This window comes from Neopsephotus bourkii, unplaced genomic scaffold, assembly GCF_033783945.1.
Source record: "Neopsephotus bourkii isolate Nb327-2 ecotype Australia unplaced genomic scaffold, CSIRO-AGI_Nbou_v1 NB_1373, whole genome shotgun sequence".
NCBI lineage: Eukaryota > Metazoa > Chordata > Aves > Psittaciformes > Psittacidae > Neopsephotus > Neopsephotus bourkii.
The window spans coordinates 5,216,372-5,236,019 of NW_026901852.1; the positions used below are offsets into that span (position 1 = coordinate 5,216,372).

Sequence of the window (19,648 nt, forward strand, 5' to 3'; positions counted from 1 at the left end):
GAGTTAGGGTTTGTGTGAGTTTCAATCATGATCATTAGGAACTGTAAAACTGATCACATGCTCAGCGTATATAGCTGAGATGGAAGACAAGTTCTTCTGTGTTAAGTACACGACTTGCATTAAATTATGAGTGTTTAACCCCCGTTTACACCCACCAATGTTTAAAAAGCATTGCAAGGCTGTGTCTTGAGCATACAAACGTTCAAACATCAAAACACTATTCAGTGTGTCTGCTCTTTCGTTTGTAGTGTTAAACCCTTAGGGTCTATGTTTATGACATAATAATCTTCCTTATTCTGTAGACACGTGTCTTTATAACGTTTAATTTGTTTAATCCATTTTTATTACTCTTTGCTGAGATGACTGTATTTTGTATAGATCCTTTTCCTCATTGTTTATATGGCAGTGTTCTACAGTCTTCAGCTTAATTAAATAGACAGACCAAGTTTAGCACAGATAGATGAAGAAGATATATTAAGTATGTGCTGTTTGGCATATTAAAAATGATCTGGAAAAGGGAGTGGATATGACATGAGCAATTCCTGGTGATACAAAGTTGTTCAGGATAGTCATTATTTGAAGATAATTGTGAAGACTTGAGGAATATATGGTGAAGCACTGGAATGGGTTGCCCAGGGAGGTTGTGAATGCTCCATCCCTGGCGGTGTTCAAGGCCAGGTTGGATGAAACCTTGGGTGACATGGTTTAGTGTGAGGTGTCCCTGCCCATGGCAAGGGGTTGGAACTTGATGATCTTAAGGTCCTTTCCAGCCCTAACTGTTCTATGATTCTATATACATTATTGTCCGTAATGCTGGGCAGTAAAATGGACTTTCAGTGAATACAAGAAAATGATTTGGAAAACACTGTAGGTAGTTTGCAGAATCCATCAGCCATTGGGCATTACTGGGGAAGCAGTAAAACCCCCAAAATGTTATTTGCCACACTACTTTTGTTATCCATCCAATTCCCACTCTTCTGCTGAAACAGGATGTGGCTTATGGTGCCTAGACTGTGGGGCTGAGTGTGGACTGATCCCTGCCCCTTCAAGTCTAGCTGTGCTTAATGCATCGTAAAAGGCATTCTCACTCTTCTGGACATTCCTTGCCTTGCTTTGTAGCTGTCTGAAGAAGGGAGAGTGGCCAGGTTTGGGCTACACCCACTTCACAACAAGGTCTTGAGACCAAACTGTCACCAGCAGAGCCTGTAGCAGTTTGATGTGCTGCTATGCCACCCTGCTAAGAGCTTGCTCCTGCCTCCTGCTTACTCCTCTGCTGTGACTCTCCCAGAGTCACAGCAAAGCTCAGCTCTTTGTGTAGTGCCCTCCTCGAAAAGCACCTGGGTTGGGTACCTGCTTCAGCGTGCTCTTCACCTGGTTCTAGCAGCCAACATGCAATGGAGCAGCTGTGATGCTGCAGAAAGCGCTCTATGCCATAGTACTGCCTGCCAGAAAGCAAATTCATGTAAAGCACAAGCTGTAAGGCAGCTTTTCACACACATAAAGTGATTTGCACTGAATGCAGCTTGGTTTTAGCCAAGAAATTTATTCCTCCTCCACTTCAAGAGTCTAGGTTTCCATGCTAATGTGGCTGCACCCACAATGCATGTAAGGATGGGGCTGGTACTGAAATCCTACCACCCGCCTTAGCGCAGGAGTGATTCCAGCAAGGGTCTGTGCTCGCTGCTCTGCAGGCTCTAGGTGCTGCTGTTCTCCATCTGCAGAAGGGATGCAGCTGGGTCTGTTGTCCGGCTTGGGAGCCCCTTTGAGGCGGTGGTGGGGGGAGACTGGAGAGTACCTGTCTTTCCCCCCTTGCCCTTGTCCCTCCCCAGAGCTGTGGCTGTGGCTGGCTGCTCTGAAGGAGGGGGCAGGTCTGATTTCTTTTGCATCATTCTGGAACAGGCTTCAGTTTCCATCCTGAAATCCCCTGGGAGCGTGCAGCAGCATCGCTGCAATGCACAGGCACTCTGTGATCTTCCGACTCGTCACTGAAGGGGGGATTGCTGCAGCTGGGTTTGACACTGGCCTCCCCCTCACTTAGAGCACAATGAGATTATTTGCTGTGCCAGAAGTCTAGGTTTGCTGCCAGGGAGATTAATTCCTCTTTATTTTCTTCATCTTCTCCTAACTGAAGCAATGTTCCTAACTAAATTCACTGGTATCGGTCAGCTGCCTTGCTATTTCATTCTTCTTCTGAGTTAGCGTTATCTTATAATGCTCTTGCCTGAAGTGATTTAGGCTGGGGAATTCCGTGTTTCTTATAAGCCTAGTAAATCTACTGAGGTACGTTTCTATTTTGAGAGCAGTTATTTCATAGATGCGAAATATTAAACTTGGTCCTTCCTGGACTTATAACAAACCTAGAACAGTGCTTTGAAATTATTCAGATGTGTTTTGTATGGCTTATGCACAGAGCTCATCACGACAGAATCAATTTTGTTATATTTATGATGTATTTCCAAAATGTTTGGAGGGCTTTATTGTAAAATGGGAAGTTTATATTCTGTCGAGTGGAGCTGTTAAAAAGAGGCAGAGACAGCACTAAAATAACAAATTGATGTGATACCTTCTTATGCCAACATTTTTATGTATTTTGAGGCATGACATTAAAGCTCTGCGAGACAGCTTTTGTGGTGGGTTTTTAGCATATACAGACCTACATTTCTTTAGGAGGATATCTTTTATAATGAGACATTCAGAGACATTTCTTTTAATGTTGCTTGCAGTTTTCCACCCTGAGGTCAGTGATACCTGTGCAATATGTGCCTGCCTCCTCTCTCGGGAGGCAGTGTGCTAGAGGTGTACTCTTTTCTGGCTCCAGCAGCCTTCAGCCCACCCCTCATTGCTCACCCAGGGTTCAGAGCTGTGGCTGAGCCCCTTTCAGTCCAGAAGGACCAGTTTGGCAAAGTCCTTCTCTTCCAGAGTTTGAGCAGACAAGGTTTAAGGCGTGTTCCTGAGAGCGGTCCCGCAGAGATGGGTAAGAACAGCAGCAGCAAGCATGCATGTATGGGCTGGGTAGGGACAGCCTTTTCATCTGGCATGTGTGTGTCAGGGAACATACCTGTGCTGAGGCTGGGCAGGGATGGGAAGGGATTGGGTGGTCTCTGCTTGGTAAGATGGTTTGCTTCCTTGTGTAAGCTGAAATGGAAAAGGAAATAAACATCAAAGGACTGGAACGCCAAAGGCTGTTAAAACACAAAGAGCCTCCACTGTAAATTGCACAGTAACTTGGGTTCCTTTCTTATGGCTGTGCAGATTGAAGCCCACACCACTGGGTGAGATCAGCCTCAAATGCCAGGCTTTCCCTCTTGGCAACTACCTGGCTAATGGAGAGGAGAAGGAGCTAGCTAATGTTCATCTGAGTGCAGCTGGCTCATAGTAGTATCCCTATAAAACCTGCTTTGCAAAGGGAGGATGCTTTAGTAGATCCTAAGTGGCTGTTTAGCCTCGCAGCAGTGCGTGAACCTCTCCAAAATGCACTAAGGTGCCTTAGAGTGTCAAAGCGTCCTTGGATTGACTTGCAAGGAAAAGAGGATTTCTCTGAGCTCTGTGAGGATGTGAATAAAACACCAGCCTTTCTGCCTGCCTCATGCAGTCACACCAGCGTTACACATGGATGCTTGCAAGACACAGTTCCAGACAGATTCTCTGAAAGAGGGCAGTCTTGGCAGAGAAGTGCAATGCTGGAAGTTGCTTTCAGAGCCTGCTAACATGACCGGGAGTGCTGATGTAAGGATCTGGTTAAGCTGACTGTGAACTCCCCAAATCCCATGTCATTTTTTCCCAGGTTTGCCATGTAGAAGGCAAGGGGTCTGCCCCTAACTTCAAAGTGCTCCTGATAACACTGCTAGCTGCTCACATGGCCATTTTCTTGTTGCCTCTGCACTGCAAAGGAATCTGTGTTTTGAGTGGCTGTTTTCCCTCCATCTAACATCCATTGTCTGACTTGAACTCCTGGGAGTTTCTGTGGGGTTTTTCCCAGAGGTAGGGATCAGGGAGAGGAGTGTGAGTGGGCAGGGCAGGAGGAGGAAACCCATGCAGTGAAACAGGCTGAAGATGGATCTGTTAAATATGATAAATCCTCTGCATCAAGCAGAATGGCTTTTACTGTACCATTAAAGCCGTGATTGCTACATTACTGCACTGTCATCTCTTGGAACGGGAGATCAGGAGTGTCTTTGAAAATACATAGGAATTTAAGAAATGCATCTAGGAGATGCATTTTCCGGGGGAGCTGTGGGAGGTGCCTGCACTGCAGGGCTGTTCTGAAGTTCTCCTGCTTAAAATGAATGACATTGGTTAGCAGTGAGATGATGGGACACATTTACCATAGCAGTTTTAGACTTCCAGTTGCACTTGTGGCCTCTCTCTAGCCATGACCCTCTTGGGGCAGGCAGTGCTGCCTCAGGTTAGGCAAAAGCCACAGCCTATATCCTGCCCCGCACCACACAGATGTCTTTGTGAAGGAGCATGGGGTGGAAACGTGCTTCCTCTTGTGCCTGGCAGAAGGCTGGGTCCCTGCTCAGCATCCAGAGGAGCCAGCCCTTCCCTTGCCCAAAGCCATTCCAGCTCCTCTGTGTACCTGTTCCTAGGCTCTGCTTGCTCCCTCAGGGTGACTGCAGTAAGATAAAGTGGGATTTTGACTATGGGATCTTGTGGTCTGTGAGGTGAGCCTGTAAGGATAGATTGAAGAGCAATGCTAATCAGCACAAGTGCTTTCAGTCACAGCAGCTCTCCAGAGAAAGAGCCTATCAACCTTAAAGTCACATTAAACCTATGCATATCGGAATACTTATTCCCCAAAGCTTTATGAAGCCAGCTCTGAAATCTCATTTTGTAGCTTCTTGTTTTATTACCATTCTCTTGGTACCGCTCTGGGAGATTGGCTCACCAGTATAAACCCATGTGCTGTACTGGAGAAGGTGGTCTCTGCCCATGCGTTCTTCCTGGGAGCAGCTTTGATGCTTTTTGTCCCAGGCGTGCAAGCGCCAAGTACTTGATTCTTGCATAAATGTTACAGCGCACGCTAAAGGTTAATACAGTCAAAGCACTGAGCTCTCTGCTCCCCAGGGTTAAATGAAAACCCTCACTGCCTCTAAACCAGTAGAACAATATTGATGTCACTTGAAATGTGTGTGCTGTGTGAATGGTGCCGAGCTGCTGTGTAATGCTGTGCTAAGGTTTTACATTAGTGGGACGTGCTTTGTGATTGTACGGTGACAGCGTGCTGATAACACTGGTTACTAAGAGGTATTTGGAGGAGATATTTGATGGTAGAGCTGTTTCCCACATGAGCAAAATACAGTTGCTTCCGTGATAAATGCTAAGCAGACCTTTATAACATTACTGTCTGTCTCTTAATTCGCTTGTTTGAGCTGCAGCCCTTGGGTAATTTAGTGGGGTTTTTTCAGTAAATTAACCTTTTATAAAACATGTCTCCCCAGTTGGTCCCAGCAGAATTCCATGGCGTTCTTACTACGTCAGACTGATGCAGTGAGTGGAGAACCAGACCTGTAGCCTTAATGAGTCAAATAAATATCCCATAGAGGTATAAAATGCATTATTGTTCTTGTTTGTTTGGTCCATAGGATCACAGCGAGCCTCTTCGCTTGCTGCATCAAGACTGGAACAGGCCATGTCTGAAATAACTATGCAGAGCAGCGCAATGAAGCAAGGACCTATGCAGCTGTGGACAGCTCTTGAACAAATCTGGCTACAAGCTGGTAAGTCCTGGACCACCTGGAGTTCCTTCTTCCCTCCGGTGATGAATGAGATGATAAAGTATTAGTGAAATAGTTGAAACCAGTAGTTGAAATTTACTTATTCCAGCAGAAAATCTGCTTATCTATCGTGGCTGGTTTCTGAAATACCATTTACTTGATTTAGTATAACACCACCACCACCACCCCCCAAAAAAAAGGAAAAGAATACAGGAGTAGTGCAATTTTTTTCAGCTCACCTCTATTTTTCCATAATACACAGAAAACTTGAGTCATCATTGAAATACGTTTTTCAAAGAAGAGGGTAGGCAGTTCTTCATTAAGGGATAGTAGTTGGTAGGGACATTTATTTTCATTCTCCTTTTCCTGTGTGCTTCCCTGTAATAACACTGGGCAAACCACATCTTAAATGTTATTTAGACTGGGAACTTTCCAACCTTGCAGAGTTTTAAGTGAAAAGTTTTAAAAAGAGCCAGTCCTCCACTCATTTATCCTAGACTGTTTGATTCTCCCAAGGACTTGTAGGTTGCATGTCAGTTTGAGAGACTCATGCAGAGATGCTACGGCAGAGCACATAAAGGGAGCAGTGAGAACAAACTCTACCCAGAGGCGATCTCCAGACTCATGAAAAGGTTTTATGTAGGACAGTTGGTGAGGATCAAAGCTGCCCAGCACATTCTGCCATTTGTATTCCAGCATTTCGGGACTGATAGGAAATGTTCTGACCCTGCAGTTTTGCTCTCAAGAGACGCAGCTTTTCTCCCACAGCTGGGCCTATAGCTATGCACCTGAACTTACATTTGAGTGCTGTGATTGCTTCTGAGGTGTCTCTACAACAACAAAAAGCAGAGCCCACTGGAACCTTGCTGATAATTTGCTATTCTGTATGCAGGAGAACCTTTCAAAGTCTCATTTCACTAATCTGTGCAATTGGCAATTCTCACATAAAACCTGGCAGTTCTCACCCTACTTCTCAGCAAAGATTTTTATAGCTGTTTTTGTGGGCCATTTCTTACCAATTAGACTTCAGTTCTGGTACAAAATACCTGACTTTCTTTTTTGTTATGATTTGACTTAACTACTAAAGAACAGAAGAAACTACCTTATGGAGTGCATCATCATTTTAAGTTAACCGCAAGCGTTCACATACATTTACATGGCTTGCATGTATGTAAATTTCAATGATGTCCTTTGGGCTTCAAAGTTCCTCACAATATTTTGCTTTATTCAGTTTATGCTCCTGATTTAAGGCTGCAGAGGAGGCTGATGGGGAGAAAAAACCCTGATTTTATTGTGATAAGTCAGATGTCTGTTGTCCATCATCCTACAGATAGCTGTAGGCAGTAGGCATTTTGCTGCTGTGTGAAAAGACAAAAGCAATAAAGACCTAGTGCTTGCTGTGCCCTAGCTGTGAATTGCTACGATTACTTTTCAGTGTAAATTCAGTGCCTTTCTCAAAGGTGTTAATTAATTCTTTTAGATAGGATTTATTCTTAGAAGCTGTAACTTTTTTGTCCTATCATTTTTTAAGTCTTTGGTTTGTTTCATGCTTACTTCTAGCTGTACTTGAATCAGGATTGATATTCTGAAAATACATACTGCGACTGCTTTGTAATGTTGTAACTGAAGTCAGTTATTGTTATGGATGCAGCTTAATGAGCTCTTGGTGCGATACTGCCCATTGTCTTCTCGAAGTAGTGTGGAGTCGCTGCATCCTGAGAGATGAGGAGAGATGCAGGTATTTTGACGTGGTCTTTACTGTCTGCAGGCAAGGGCACAGCACCTGAATAATTAGAAGGCTTCTTTGAAGTGGGTTGGATCTAACACTAGGCTTATTGAGTGGAATAGTCCAAAAGGGTATCACTGATCCTCTGTGCTAGTATCTTTCCCATAAGAAGTTAATAACTTCCAAAACAGAGGCATTTTGTAAACAACAAATTAAACAGAGATGTGTGGTCAAAACCAGTTGAGGAAGTCACATGCTTTTGCATTACAGCTAACCCCAAAATTAACAGCTGTGGAAAGCAACAGGCGATTATCTTAACAGTCTGACACCTGCATCTGGAGTCCCTTCATATTCATGAAAGAGCTGCAGCAGTACACTGTAGATTTCTATCAGGTTTAGCTTGGGCTTGTTCTTTCTCAGTCAATGACTAATCTTGTGACTCTAGGCAAGTTGCCTAACTTTTTCATGCCTCAGTGTCCTATCTCTAAAGGGGAAAATATGTTAATCTGCCTTTAGGAAATGGCTTGTGTATTGTTGGGCTTGTTGTCATTAGCGCTTTAACCTTTTTACATGAATCATAAATCTTGAGATACAATTATTACCATTTCCTAACCTCATACTAACAGCAGATTTATAATAAAGCATCTGTCCTTTTCAGACACTAACAGGACGCAGCTGGCCATGTGTGTCTGTGTGTGGGTATGAATTTAGAGCACAGGCTGCAATCGTGTCTGGGTTCATTATAGCCATTACAGTTCCTGTGCCTCTTCATATCCCAAGGCATGAAAATGAATGGTACCAACCAAGTGATGGAGTTGGAGCACTTAAATTGGGAAGAGGTATACAAAGCCAGCTATCCCACAGCTGTGTGAGGCTGTTCTTGCAGCCCTCCGGCAGCCAGGCCAGGCCACAGAGCCAGCACATACTCTTGCAAAAGGGCCTGTTAGTGGGTGGTAGCTCTCAGATGGTGCTTACATAGGGGAATCCTTGCAGTGTCATTCTCCACCTGCAGCTGCAATTGGAGTTCCTGCCTATTGCAGAAGCATCCTCAGTCCCTTGGAGCTGGAGAGCCCTTGCTGCACTCCTAATAAGTCTCACAATTAATGCCTGAGAATATGTGCATTCCTTTAACTGTGGCTGAAGGCAAGGCTGTGAACCCTGTGCAAATAGTTAAGTATCTTACCACAACACAAAAGAGATTGTCTTATGCATACAAGGGCATAGACCTAGTGTTTTTATCTGTAACTTTTCTGGGTTTATGACCAGCACAGTTATGTAGGGAAGATAATAAGGCAGCAGTTTTGGAAGTGCAGCTGCTAAGTCCAGATGTGCTGCACTACAACGGATGCTGCACCTCGTTCTCTGCAGCAATGCCTGGTGAATTGTAGCAAGTTAAGTACTTTTTTAGCTTCCTGTAAGTGACCAAATTGCTACTTGGTGGATCTGTGGTTACTAGAAAGAGCACTCTTCTCTTTCACAAATCCAAATAGAACGGTGAATTCTCATTGTTAATGTTATGTCCAGCCTTCTCTTGTAGGACCAGCTGCAAGTACAGTCATCTGCAGCAGGGAACTTAGCACATTTCTTGGTAGGCTTCTGTATCTTCCCGTTTTCCCTGCAGGTAGTCACAATTAACTTTGGAAGAGTACAAGGCCTGCTGTCCCCAAAGACTAGTGAGGTTGTCCACTCCTGACAGCAAGCATGCTTGGAATGCTAATAGGCATATTCTGTTTGTGAGGGTTCTGCAGCAAAGACTGTTAACACAGCTTGTCTGGTCTCTTTCATCAATAAACCCCACTTCCAGTCCTCTTGAAGTGCAGTGGCTTCTTAAAAGAGAGCCATCTCATTAAGCTTTAACATTCATAAGCCCAAATGTTGTTCTTGGCCACAAATCTGAGAAACAGCTCATTTCATGGAGTACTCCGGAAAGGTGCTGCAGTGCACATGCTGTGGGTGTGCAGCTCCAGGAGAGGTGGTCTTTATGCAATCCTTATGCTCATTTCTCCTCTTTGTTCTTCTTTTCATGTCTGAGAGCCTGAATTCAACTTTGAGAAGAGAGAAGGAACTTCTGTAGCATTGATAAAGCTTGTTAACTCCTACCTCTTGTTGCAGGAAGAGCCACAAGGGGAATCCTAGACATTACTGGTGATAATACTGCTTGTGTTACCAAGAGGAATGTCTGACCTAGGAACTATTTCTACCCCTTATTTCCTTTATAAAATCATGCCAGTACTCTTCCTTTCTGTTTAGAGGATACAGGCATGCTGTTTGGCGAAGGGAAATGTACTTGAAATAGTTCAAATTTATGGCCAAAATTTACCTTCTTACAACATTTTTTTCTAAGATCACTTTTGACCCAGAGAGCAAAGGGTGTCAGTACTGAAAAGAAATAGTTTCAATAGTTTTAAGCTCTTTGGGTAACCGGAGTGATTTCTTATCTGAAGTACATGTGATTATATTTCCAGGCAGTAATAACAGCATGCTCTATTTATATGGAGCATTTTAGACTGCTGCAAGCCAGTTTTAATAAAAGTTCTAATATCCCAGCTCCCGTTGCTATATTATTGTAAGCTTTACTTTTAACTACAATGTCCACTCTGTCTTCACTAGTACTTTATATCTGACAATTTAGCTTCTTGACTAACCCAATACTTTACCAAATATGGCCACTCACAGCAAAGTAGGTCTGGTAATTTGATCTAAGTTTGGCTAAATGCCTGCTAAGCACAGTCTGCAAAACTCACCAGGTAGACCTATGCCTAATTTAAAGGAGCACTAAAAGGAAAACGGCTAGGATAACTATTCCATGTGCTCGCACTGGGGCTGGAGTGGGCTACCTGCTCTCTTGAGTTTACCCTAGGGAACAAATACAGTAATGAACATGCCATGGATGAGAAACGCAAGGAGAGGCAGTGCGGCAGAGAGCAGTGAGCTAATGGAAAAACATCTGCTCCCCTGAGCTAGGGACAGCAGGAACTTTCTTTTTTCCCTTCACAAAATGCCTGTGATTTATTTATTTTATTCCATATGGGCCGGTTCCTGGGAAAAAGCCGTGTTGGAGGAGATGGGCTGTGCTGCACGAGGCCGTGTCTAAGGGCCAGCGGGCTGCAATCTCAACCCCGGCTGTCCCGCGCTGCACAGCAGGTGCCCAGCTTGTGTTCACGTGGGTGCTTACATGCTCCTCCTTCCCTTTCAGCCATCCTGAGCCCCCTCAAGTTATTAGCACTGATATTAAAGGCATTCATCAGAGCTGGGAAACATCTTCACTGACGTTGCCAGAATAGCTGGGATCAGATGCTGTCCCATGATGCAGCATTGGTCGTTGGAGCGATTCTAATATTTTTCTTTCTTCTTATTTGGTGTTTTTGCTGGGGTTTTTTTAAGTGCTTTCAAATTTTAGAATTTCAAATTTAGAACATCCCCATTCACTGCTTTAAGTTGTTGAGCTCCGTAAGCGCTGCTGGTTTTTGTGGCTCTCTACATTGACACAAAGCAGTAGGAAAAGCTGGATCCTGCGGGAGCAAGCAGGAGAGGGTCCTTTATTCTCCTCAGCAATAGCTGTGTAATAAAGCTGTACTGCAACAATGGCTGCCCTGCAGTGTTTGCTCACTAGGAGGGATTAGGAACACTTAACACCACAGATAGAAATGGTAAAATGAGCAGGTTTGGTCCACTTTGAAGTGTTGTTGGTGAAGTTAAGAAGCCTCCTGGTTTAGCAAGCTCTATCCTAGGCTTTTCTGGTGCTGGCTAAGGACCACCAAACTCCCTGTATCTCTTCATCTGAATGTCCTCAGGGGGAGATGCTAGGTTTTGATCTGCATTCTCCAACTTGGCTTATTGTATTTTCTATCAGCAGTGAATTTAAAAAGTCAAAAGGAGTCTTGGCCCTACATCAGTATCGGGCATTTTTGGATTGCTTCCCCCATTCCTGAGGCTTCTGAATATTGCTCATTGCTGGAGCAGGACATGAAATGCTGTGGACTGATAATCCGTTGGCATGGGCGGTCTTCAAAGAGCACATGCCATTTCTCCAAATGTGGGACATGCAAACATGTACGTGTGTGTTGAACACTCACTTGAGAAGGAAACGGGCAGCAGCTAGCAATGCTCTTTGTCAAGCAGTCTGTGGATCCTTTGCCAAAAGATGGAGAGGAACCTGTTGCGGTGCCAGTAGAGTACCCAGAGAACAACAGAGGGTACTAAATACTCTTATTTCCTCAGCTTCTCAGTGAATTTTGGGCAAGTGATAAAGGTGTGGACAGTAAAGAAAAAGAAATCGGGACATTTATTCATGCCAAAGACAGAAAATGGGAATTTATACTTAACTGGGTTAGAATACGAAGACTTAGGAGTCCTTTCCTTGGCTACAGCCAGTAATATGTGTTTTGAAAGAGGGCACAGGAAAACCCAAAAGGTGCCCTTCTAATGGAACCCTTTTTATGTCACCCTTATTGGTGTTGGCCTTATTGCATCTCCCAGCTGTGAAACAGCTGTTTCCTCACCAGTGAGCAGGCCTTACTTCACAGAAAGGAACCAGCTTTTTCTTAGTATTTCAAATCATGTTTTGACCATGCCATTTAGTGTAGAATGTAGCTTGTGGTGGTTCTGTGTTGCTTCCAGAAACATTCACTCTAATGCTGCATTAGTAAATAAAGGAGACAGTGGCCACTTCAGCCACTGTGAGACCCAAAGCTTGGACACTCCAAGTGGGTACCTGAACTCCAGTTAACTACCAGTTTGCATGCAAAGATAGCCTTTGAGGCTGTAAATCTGTTGCATGGTTCAAAAGAGTTTCTGAGCTCAGGTGGATGGGAACATGTGGCAGTTTCTGTTCTTCATTTCTGTATTGCAGGTTTTCATCAAACGAAGTTATTGCAGTCAGGATACAGCTTGAGGAATGTTCCATCTAATCTACCCACAAATTGCCACGTTCCTGCATGCAGGGTGGTGTCATAACATGGAACAGTGACTCAACCTCACCTGCCAGAAAGTAAAGTGTTGGGGGAGAACCCTTTGTGGCAGTAACAGCTCTGTACTCACTGCTGAAGGCAGAGCTGTCGCAGAGGAGCAGGTCTTTCCAGCTGGCTAAGGGCTGCTGCAGTTACAAGCAAGTTACAATCCTGAAGGCAGATGATGTGGAACAGAAATCACCTCCCTACACATCCTCACAGGTGCTGTCACCTTGCTAAAGTGTGAAGTGCTGCTCCCTGCTGTACCACCCTGCTGGGCATCTGACTGCATTGCGCTGGCCGTGTCACTATGCAGTAGCATTTTTGGGGTGGACAAGAGTAGACAAGTGCTTTAGATTTGGTGGCACACACAACCAAGTGATGTGGAGCAGTCTGCTTGTGGGAGTTAAGTGCTGCGTCTTGGGTAACACCAGCCGTGATTCGCAAGGAATGGGGTTTTAACTCTTGGCTTGTTCACACTGCAGAAATACATTTCACATCAGTTTGATTTATTTGGGTTTTTTGCTAGAATTACAGTTGTTGCAGCTTCTGTGGTGACAAGCACAATCACTCTTGACACTGCTTTGAAACACCTAGGAAACAGAGAACAGAATCAGTGTTCAAGGTGATGGCAAGCAACCCTGTTCCTCAGGCTGGCGCTTTGATGCAGACGTGACTAGATTACACTGTTGTTACTCCTCTGGTGGACTCCTTAACAGAGCTATGTCAAATAATCAATCTTGGAGACAGTATTTGTCAATGTTCTGGGGATTGCTCTCAGTCTGTGGGTTTGTCTCTGGTCTTTGGAGAGCAAGTAGATGATAGGCATCTGGCAATTCTCACTTGATTAAGGATCTTCACAGTAGATGAGCTTAAATGCTAGCAGAAGCAGCTGGAAGAACTAGGAGGTCATATTAGGAGCTAATGATAGCCTGATTTGAGATGTATGTTGCTCTCTTAATGCTGGGTCCAGCATTAAGACCAGTGTATCAGTGAAAGTCTAGTTGCAAGTCAAGACAAAGGAAGCTATAGCCAAAAGAGGAGTTAACAGCTGTTTGGGAGAACAACAGAGTAGGCTGGAAAGTTCTGCAAGAGAGCACAGATGGGAAGCATAAAGTGAATATGAGAAAGAAATGGAGCATGCTAGGCTAGACTTTGGAGTCAGCAGATAGAGGAGGCAGTGCATCTAGGATGATCACCTCTCTTTGCTCAGTAGCATTTGGAGAGCATTTGGTGGTACTTGGTTCAAAACAGATGTAAATTTGTTTGGTTTTATGAACATGGTGATAAGTGAGAAAGAGCAGGAAGCTTGCAAACATGGCCTTGAGATTCAAAGATAATGAAGTATGTCGTTACCAAGAATGATGTAGTCCAGCAGCTGGAGGTTTATAAGTGGCTTCCTTGAAGCATTGAGTCTTTCACGGGGTAAGAATTACACATCCTCTGTATCTGTGCCAAGCCTGAGGAGATACCCTGTGCTTTGGGGTGGAATTGGATGCCACATCTCTATAAGAGAACTTCCTCATGGAGGCTGCTAATTTGGTTAGATGTCTATTTACAGCATAATTAGGTGACATAAGGAGATGTGCTGAATAATGCAGTGGACAGGAAGCTGCCAACCCAGGTAACACAAAGGCAGGTGTTTCAGTACTTTCAGTACCATTGAGGCGGCTGTAGTATTACCATGGTAGATTTAAAGAGTCCTTGGTTTTGGGGTTTGATTTGTGTCTCTAGCTGTGTTTTTATTTGTGTTGCATAAGAGTATTTTGTTAATCTTGTAAATCAAGTGAGTATGTAATAGAAGTGAAAAATGAGCTTACAGAGAACACATTTTAATGCATGCCTAAATGATTTCCTTTAATGGCTATTTTTAGCCGGGTGGGTGCAGTCCTTTCCTTTGGTAACCCAAAGGCACCTCTCTCATTCTGTTTTCATGCAAATTAGGCCTCCCACACCAATAAATCATGTTTTATTGACCCTGAGCCTATGAAGAAATGGACTGAACTTTAATATGCTACATTACCATATAATAAAATACAATTTGCAGATCTTATTTAGATTCTGTGTTTCTGCACTTCCTCTAAATAATTGTTATTACTGACGAAGATTTACAGGCACCACTGAAATAAGTACTCCCCATTTTGTATGCACAGAAACACTGGCTCTGCATGATTCCACATCTAAACTCTCCTGCTCCTGATTCTTTTCTGAAATGAAACAACTCACAGTATGCTGTTAGTTGCTAATAGGGCTTCTAGCGTGGCAGTATCCAGAACTTGCTCTGACTTTGCACAGTACCAGGATTTCACCCCTTCACTGCTAAGTTTGCGCTAACTTTGCAAATGAAGTGTTCATCTTCAGGCTGTGAATCGTTACTTTGCACATCCCCATCCTCATTATTGTCACATGCACAGCATCAGCTGTTACGCAGCACTTGGCAGGAAAATGCTGTGTTCCTTGGGAAGTGCAAGTAAAATACTGTCCTCCCACAAACTTCTGAATAAGCTGCACACATACTCAGCTTGACAAGGTACATGGCCTTGCTTTCTGCTGTTACAGATAGCTGCAGCCTCTTGGAGCCAAGGGAAGGGGTGCATGCTGAGTTTTCATAATGATTAACCAGAGAGAAATGTCGATGAGTCACTCAAAGAGTATAGCTCTCACCAAGGAACTAAGGTTTTGCTTATGTTGGCAGCCTTGGAGAATGACATTTATCTGTAGCACAACCTAGGGATGGCTAAAAAATATTTGGTTGTTTTCTGGACGATGTCTTGCTCTCCTTCTAGAAGGACCACTTCAGAAGAGGAAGGGTGTTCAGCCATGCTGTCATTTCAGTCCATGACCATTTTCAGTGCGCCAGTAAAAGTGCTGTTTTCGGTCTGAGTCTCGTGTCAGACAGGACAAGGAGGAGCCTTTCTATGTTCAGGCAGGACTGCCTTTGAGATGCTCTCCTGCTCACCTCTACCCAGCAAGCTCCGTGTCAGCAAGCCAAGTCCCCACAGTCATCTGGGTCTCACAGCAGCTTGAAACTGGCAGAGTTTCAGAGCTGGTTGAGAAGAATTTTCAGGCTAATTTCCCCTCTCACAGGGACTTCCTGAGAATATTCACTACCCTTAAAAGTCAGGGCATTTAAGGTTATGTCTAATTTCAGAATTATTTATCTAAATCTGGAGCATGAATTAGTCATTTCGAATTGGACTCTTGAACTGTCAATACTTACTGCATTACCACATCAGCTAAAAAAGAAAAAAGGCTTTGAGCTTTTCCAGTTGTACCATGTAGAACACAAACAGGTTATAGACCAAGGAGCAATGGCTGCTATATTGAGAGAATTATTATATATATATATATATACATTAGGAAGAAGTTATTGGAAGAAATTCTTCACTATGAGGGTAGTAAAGCACTGGCACAGGGTGCCCAGAGAAGCTGTGGCTGCCCCATCCCTGGCAGTGTTCAAGGCCAGGTTGGACAGGGCTTGGAGCAACCTGCTCTAGGGGAAGGTGTCCCTGCCCATGGCAGGGGTTGGAACTGGATGAGCTGTAAGGTTCCCTCCAACCCAAACCATTCTGTGATTCTATACATGCATATATGTGTTTCTAAAAACAGCTTCCCTATTCAGTTATGTGTGGCAGTGAAAATTGAGTGCCACTTTTGAAGCCTTTTGCAAGGATAGGATGCATAATAAATCTAGAATTAGAATCCACTATTTCAGTTGGAAGGGTCCTAGAGCAATCATCTAGTCCAGTGATGTTCTGGTCCAAATCCTGAGAAGTGTTAATGTTTAACCACAAGATATGTTATGGAATCTGTTTAACATGAGAAATTTATTTTACATAAAAATAAGCCATTGAACTTATCAGGATGCCTTTTACTTATTTTTTTCCTCAGAAAACCACTAAGATACTTGCTGATAGCTGAAGAAAGTAAATGACTAAGCAGTCTGTTCCAAGAGTTCTCATTTTTTCTGCACCATATGTATGAGGAAGTAAATATGGGAATACACAATATAAGTAATTCTCTATGGTAAAAACCTTTTGATTTTAATAGACTCTGAAAAGTTAAGGGACTGCTATCTCATAAACTAGACAAATAAGCAGAAACACTTCCAATAATCTTTTAAAATGTGGAAATACTCTTTTAAATAAGTTATCTGATGTCCAGCTCCGTCAGATGTATCCCATTACTCTTACATGTTTAAAGCTCTCAGCAGCCAGTGATGGCTTATTCTGTTCTTTTTCCTTCAGATTATTTGGAAATACATATGATGGCTCCAAGTGGCTACCAGCCGTGCTTCCTTAGGGCTCAGTTCAGCACTGTTTACATTCCTGATTGACTAATCCTTAAGGCCATCCTCTGTCAGGACACCACCTAAAGGTTTCCATGAATGTCTGTATAGAGCCCTTAGCATTAAAAAAGGAACCATTCAGTAAATCCACTTGTGATAGTAAGCACTAACTATAGTAGTAAGCATTGTGCAGCATCATGGCATCATGTCTTAATATGCTTAAGGGAGGTGATGTGTAGTTAATGTGAAGAAAGGTCTCTGACTTATTTCAACTAATGGTAGGGTGGGTTTTGGTTATTGTGTTTGTGGTTTTTTTTTTAGCTGAACTCTTCATGGAACAGCAGCATCTCAAAGAAGCAGGCTTTTGTATCCAGGAGGCAGCTAGTCTTTTCCCCACATCTCACGCTGTACTGTACATGCGTGGGAAGCTTGCAGAGATGAAAGGCAATTTGGAGGAGGCGAGGCAATTGTATGATGAAGCGCTCACAGTGAATCCAGCTGGAGTGGAAATTATGCACAGCCTGGTGAGTTTGCAGGGGCTCAGCTCCATTATAGTATTTATGTTCCTGATTAACTGTAATAAGAGGAAAGAGGGCTCATGCTTGCTCTGGTTTTCATTGTCTTCCTAATCCTGAGAGCAAGTGACTGTTCCAAGAATAAACCGGCTAGCTTGAACCTCTATTTTAAGATTGGATTAAATGTTTTGAACTAATTAGGACTTGTGTCAAAAGTAAATATTATACTGATGGTTTTGGAAGTCAACTTGCTGTTTGGTGCTTTTGCTACTAAGTGTTATACGTTTTAAATTAGCAGTACACTGATGTTTGAAAGATCTCAATTAAGTAACTATAGAATGTAGATATATATGGGGTTTATACCCCATGGGTACAAATGTATAACATGTATATATGGTACCTCATGTGTATATGGGGTCAGAGTCTTGTGTCTACTCAAATCAAGATAAACTGTGAGTTTACAGTAAAACTAATCATTGTCTTAAGCTGCGGTTTAGCTCCAGCCTTGTGTAGGGGCAGTGACTCCACGTTTGTGGGCCTTTTTGGAAACACTCCTACCCAGCAAGTATGCTTCCGTTGCACCATCCCCAAAACAAACTTACTTACAGAGCTTAATAATAATAATACAGGGAGCTTTGTGGAAGACCAAAACCCACTTATCTTACAAAATCAGAACAGGTAATCATGCTTCATCATGATGTCTCATCTTAACTGCAACCCTTACTACGCCTGTCTGGGGTTTCAGAAGTCTTTCTTGACTAATGTAATTTTTACAGGAATTCTATACCTGTGTGACTGCTTTGTGTCCTTGCTAGCAGATTTGTATTTCCTGGTGTACATTTGGTCCTGATGAGGTTTGCAGGCAACTCCAAAACTGAAGGGGTCTCAGCACACAACAGGACAAATGTAAAGTGAAGTTATAATTGAGAGAAAAGAGTAGAACCTACAGGCAAGGAACGAGACATTTTTAATCCTGAATGTTCAGTGCAAAACTAGCAAATGAATAGCTGGTGCATACGCATCCTGGGTTCAGCAGTAGCAGTCATTTTTCTCCTTCTCAGTAGCTGGTGCAGTGCTGTGGTTTTGACTTTCAGCCTGGGAACAGCGCTGACAACACCGATGTTTTTAGTTGCTGCTCAGTAATGTTTACTCTGACCAAGGACTTTCTGAGTCTCATGCTCTGCCAGGGAGGAGGGGAAGCCGGGAGGAAGCAGGGACAGGACACCTGACCCAGACTGGCCAAAGAGGTATTCCATACCACAGCACCTCATGCCCACTATATAAACTGGGGGCAGTTACCCGGAAGGGTTAGATCACTGCTCGGGTGGGCTGGGTATCAGTCAGCAGGTGGTGAGCGGTTGTGTTCTCTTCCCTTGTTATTTCCTGTATCATTATTATTACTGTTGGTAGCAGCAGTGATTTGTGCTATACCTTAGTTACTGGGCTGTTCTTATCTCAACCCATGAGAGTTATATTCTTCTGATTCTTGTCCCCATCCCTCCAGGAACGGGGCAGGGGAGAGGAAGGGGGGAAGTGAGAAAGAGACTGCGTGGTTCTGAGTTACGGCTGGGCTTAAACCATGACAATATGTCAGGGGAAGGTTATGAAATAGTTATGCATATATCAGGCTTATATGGGGCAATAATATTACTTTGTTGCTGTAATCTAACCTTTAGAAAATCAGGCAGTAAAAACTTGGCGAGATAGAATTCATTCTTTGTTCAGGTGGTGTCATGATTTCAGACAAGTTGCTGGCATCAGAGCAGCCATCAAGTTAGATACTAACTTGATACTAATAGCTTTCGGTTTTGTCTCATTTTATGGGCAGAACCACATACTGTGTCTTCTCATTTCAATTTTCTGAGACTGTAGTCATTTGGAGCAAAACTTTCTGAGATGCACATGGAAAATGTCACCCAACACAGCTTGACTGTTTCTGAAAATGAAGCTAAAGAAGAGACCTTAAAGGCTTCTGTGACATCTCATTTACTGTGCGTTAGTGCCTCTGGGTTTTGTCAGGAACAGGTAATCTTTGTCATGTATTAATGCGATTTTTACCATCCCTAAGAAAATCCTTCCTAGGTTACCCAAGTTATAACCTTTAAAAACTCACATTTTATATGCACTTAGTAGATAGGTATTTCTGAAATCTCTTAAGGAATCTGTGAATGCTCATTCCCCTCAAACCCCAGTAAGCTACATCATCTCTTAGTCAAGGAGTAGAGGTAAAACTGAGGAGAGGTTAAAGACAGAGATTGGGGGCAGAGACTCAGTCTGTGAGCAAGTCAGGAAGAGGAAAGATAAACTTGGTAACAAAACAAGAGAAATAAGGATAGGTAGGAATTAAGATAGGTAATAGTGCATAAGACTGGGTAGATAAGAAGAATGGGATTTGAGTAAGGAAACAGGCCAAGACACATGAACTGAGGGGTGAGCATGTTGGAAAGGATGAG

General features: G+C 43.3%; 1 protein-coding gene across 9 annotated transcripts in view; it reads left to right on the forward strand.

Annotated features, from left to right (window-relative positions):
* The window catches only part of TTC7A (tetratricopeptide repeat domain 7A), a 166,500-nt gene that overhangs the window by 115,864 nt on the left and 30,988 nt on the right, over positions 1-19,648 (forward strand). For 6 of the 9 annotated variants that reach the window (XM_061367217.1, XM_061367219.1, XM_061367218.1 and 3 more), the window contains 2 exons: positions 5,586-5,720; positions 17,002-17,204. In XM_061367217.1, coding sequence (XP_061223201.1) covers positions 5,586-5,720; positions 17,002-17,204 — 338 coding nt within the window. Of the gene's footprint in view, positions 1-5,585; positions 5,721-12,295; positions 12,615-17,001; positions 17,205-19,648 lie in introns of those variants that run through there. The other 3 variants (XR_009727491.1, XR_009727492.1, XM_061367221.1) reach the window with 3 other exon arrangements.